The 4129-nt window shown below is 34.9% G+C and overlaps 1 protein-coding gene across 1 annotated transcript; it reads right to left on the reverse strand.

Annotated features, from left to right (window-relative positions):
- Positions 1–1504: 1504 nt before the first annotated feature.
- Positions 1505–3819, reverse strand: LOC134839267 (RING finger protein 32-like). Its single transcript, XM_063854765.1, has 3 exons — positions 3302–3819; positions 2440–2791; positions 1505–2176 (listed from the first exon to the last, which is right to left on the reverse strand). The coding sequence occupies exons 1-3, from the start codon at positions 3535–3537 to the stop codon at positions 1532–1534; spliced, it is 1233 nt and encodes a 410-aa protein (XP_063710835.1). The 5' UTR covers positions 3538–3819; the 3' UTR covers positions 1505–1531.
- Between the last annotated feature and the right edge of the window lie 310 nt (positions 3820–4129).

Here is a 4129-nt window from a genome sequence, read left to right on the forward strand (position 1 = left end):
TCGAACAGCTTAATTTTCTAAAAAAGGGGTGAGTTGTAGTATTTAAAATACTACACAGACAAAAGACCATTGTCTTAATTGTTTATTTAACGACCCAATTCTAAATTGGAGCGTGCCATTTAAATTAAAGCCTCTTTTCACTAAATCAGATATTGACTGATTTACTCTTATTAGGACTATAAAATCTTGTTTTGAAAATCCACTCCTTTTTAATTACTTGTCCAATTTTTCTCATTTTTTAATGCTCACTATTTTAAAAGGGCGGCAATTATTAACACGTCCCTTTTAACTTTGACTTGAAAACAAATTGATAAATATTTAGCAGTCTTGCCGGCTGCACTGAAATTCTCCTTGCTTTGATTAAGCAGAGATGCACCTGCAATATGATGCATCAGAGAGAGTAATATGAATTTTTAATCAGATAAAACTGAAAGTTGCGGTTTTAATCAAAGAGGACTAATAATTTAAAAATATTTGATTTGAAAAAATCAAATAAAAACTAGTTGAAAATTCCCTTATAAGAAAGGAAGAATAAAGGAGCAGGTGAAACCTGAACAATGAAAGATTGAATCAGCCGCCGGTTTATGCTTACGAGCAAAAGGACTGGCCTGAAATCTTCAGTGTTTCATTTTGCTCAGTAAGCAGCAAATCAGATCTCTTCAGTCAGATCTTTTCAAAATAAATTTTTCTTTATTTCTGCCTTTACAATAAAACTAAACTAGCCTTTTTCACAAATAAAATAGAGAATAAATTCTCATTTAAAGTTCGATAAAATTATAAATCGAGATACTCATACTTGAGGAAGTCTGGACTACAAGTACCCAAAGGACTACGGCAAAGACGATGCTGACGACCAAAACAGAAGTGCCGAAGTGGACACAATCAAGGGCGACCCATACATATTAATCAGCCATCGACCTTAGTAAGAAGATAAAATATTGATGAACAAAATAAGATTAGCTCAACCTCCCCTCAGGTATATTTCTCTAAGCTGTTCGATTCGTTTATATAATCCAATAACCCAGTGCTTTGTATTTAACCAACTAATTAATTCATACCTTTTCTAACTATTGTTTTTCTCTAACTTTTGTCAAGACAACTTGACGATCTAAGGTGAGACTTATAACTTAGCATAAAATTACTAAGCATTCAACCAGCAATGAGCGCTTAGTAAACAGGACATGGCCAATTTGGCAAATTTCAATTCCCCAGAACAAAAAATAATCGGAGGTAAAATATTTTTTTAAATTTGAGCTCAAGAAGTCAATAGCTTCAATTGGGTATAAAAAGTTTTTGTTGAAAACTATTATTTCGATCGACGAAAATTGACTAAATAAAAAAAACCACACCGAGCATAAATATTCCGTTTTCTTCGAAAGTCGGAACAATTAAACTAAGAGCATAAAAATTGGTTTAAATTCTGTTGAGAGAACTTCACTTGTTCTTTACAAGTAGTCTAAGAACTCGGTTAAAACATATTAAAAAATTTAATTCGATTGTTCAAAACTATATATCCTCTGAAATAATGAAATTATTTGTCAATTGAATAGTACGAAGATCTGCAAACGGGACATGAAAATTGCTCGTTCAGCGATAATTCTTCGAAAGTTTTTAGACACTGTGCGTGAAAAACATGCGTGCATGAACAAACAGTCAAAGTTTTGTTGGCCACAAGTTGAAACATACAAATTGGACATTCGGAAGTTTCGTCTATTCTTGAAAAAGCTTTTCCGCAAACATCGTCCCAAAAATCCTGGCTTAAATTTAACTGATGGTTTTCTAACATTTTCTGCTCGTTAAAATTATCCATTATTTTTCTGCTATTTCTTAAATCAACGTCGATCTCCCGTAAAAACGAGTCAACATCAGTACTGTACATCGAAAGCATTCGTTGCGTGATTTCTTCGAATTTTTGCATGAAGTATTTCTCGCGTAGTTTCGGATCTTTCGGTGGATGAGTTTCTCGAATTTTCTTGTACCATTTCCTGACTACAAATCCTTTCCAAGTGGCCTGGATTTTAGTCGCGCACTGGCTTTTGTAAGCTTTGCTAGCCTCGTGTATGATTCGCTTCTGGTACTGATCCTTTCGACACATAGGACAACATTTTTTGCCTGTGAATCTCTCAAACGCTTCCAGACAAGTTTGATGAAAAGTATGCGAGCATGAAGTTATCAGCTGAAACATAAGTTTTATTCAATACAATATATTTTTCGCGCTCTCAGAAAGATCATTATTTAATACGTTTTGACATTGGTGAAAAAAATGTTCTGTCAAATCGAATAATTAGTAGTCATTCTTTGGATATCCGTAGAATGTTCACATCACAAAATTTAAAAAAAACGGGAATGAACGTCCTTTTTAAATTGACCAAATTCTTGTTTTTGCCGAATAAAGGTTTTAAAAACTTTTCTTCATTTCATAACATTTAAAACCATAACCTGTTTCTGTGCGCCCAATGTCTCCTTGCATATGACACAAGGGGACGAATAATCCCCCCTCTCGCCCGCCTGTTTCTTCACACTTTGCCACTGTTGTTCATTCAACTTCCTCTCTTCAGCACTGACAATGCCCAAAACACCTGGTAAAATACCCAGTTTTTGGGCTAACGAGGGTTTAGCTGCCATTCCCTTTTCTTCGTCTTCTTCGATCACGTGATCTTGTTCCTCTTGTTCGGCTTTTGTTTGTTTTGTTTGTTTGTGTTTGTTGGTTTGCTTTGACTTCAAACCGGTGTCAATTACTGATGTGGCTTTCGGCTTTCTGATTTTCTGCTCAACCGGCTGACTGTTGAGTCTAAGTCAGATTAGAAAATAGTTAAAAAAGGATCTACTAAACAATCTCTCCCCCCTATGGTACCTACTTAAGAATCTTCACGCCTATAAATAAATACAGTAAATTAGCACTGAGCTTTCTATTGAGAATTATAATTTTGCTGCATTCTGATTGGTTGAAAAATTGACCATTTTGACCTACTTAACAATCTCCCCCCTTTCTTGAAAGGGGTGGAGATTGTTAAGTAGATCCAAAAAAATTTATTGAACAAACACTGATCGATGAACTTAAAGTTTTACGGTTTTTTTGTAGTTCATATAGCGTTTCTGCGAGTTTGAAGCCTGCAGGACCTTTTGTATCAGCTAAATGCTTGTATTAAGTACTAGTGCTCAAAAGTAATTACTAAGATTTTCTGAAATCATCTGAGGCAAGAAACAAAATGCATTAAACAAAGTCTACAAGTTGAAAGTATTTCATTAAAAAAGGTTCTATTTTAAGGTTCAAAAGCGTCAAAAGTTGTTATAATTCTACCTGTGATTGAATGATGACAGATTGAATTCCGATGACATATTTCGCATAATGTGGTCTTGAAGTGCCACGGAAACCATAGCCAGACTGCTTCCCCCACTGGTAGAAGCAGACGAGACGGAGGCGGAGGAGCCACCCGCTCGCACTCCGACGCCACGGTGAGCAGCGCCACTTCCGAAGTTCGAGGACGACCTCCCACCCGTTGACATATAACTCCTATTTCGATTGCCAAAACTCATTATGAATCATTACCATTCGAGTTCGTTTCCAGGGGTAGTTTAAATGAACCTGAAGACCTTTATAGAGGTCGGTCTGAATATATGATGATAAAGTTTGACGTCGTCGACAAATGATTTGTAAATTAAATGTTTTACTTATTTTTTCAACCAACTTTTGGAACTAAAATTTGTAATTTTCTGATGTTTTTTTTCAGAATTCATCTGACTTTATCATATGCGTAATGCATTTTTATTTGGTAATATATCTGCGTTGTTTATAATACCAAGATGGTACGTGTATAATTTTGTATTGTACTGAACGTCTTATTTAAAACGCACGCTCACGTGTTTTTATCAATCAATGGTTATACATGAAAAATGCGTACAAGCAAAAATAAATTTCATTCTAAATTTCATTCAGGACAATATAATTTTCAGGTTTTCGCGGTCACCGATTAAAAACCTGTATTCAATGAAAACTTGTCACCTCAACTGAAATTTATCGGTCACCTGAAACTTAAGCGTGGCATATTTTTGCTACTAACCACTAACGACAACCCACAAAGAACTCATTATTAAACAAATCTTCAGTTATTTTTTCAGTTTTTCCCCA

This window comes from Symsagittifera roscoffensis, chromosome 2 (genome assembly GCF_963678635.1).
Source record: "Symsagittifera roscoffensis chromosome 2, txSymRosc1.1, whole genome shotgun sequence".
Lineage (NCBI taxonomy): Eukaryota > Metazoa > Xenacoelomorpha > Acoela > Convolutidae > Symsagittifera > Symsagittifera roscoffensis.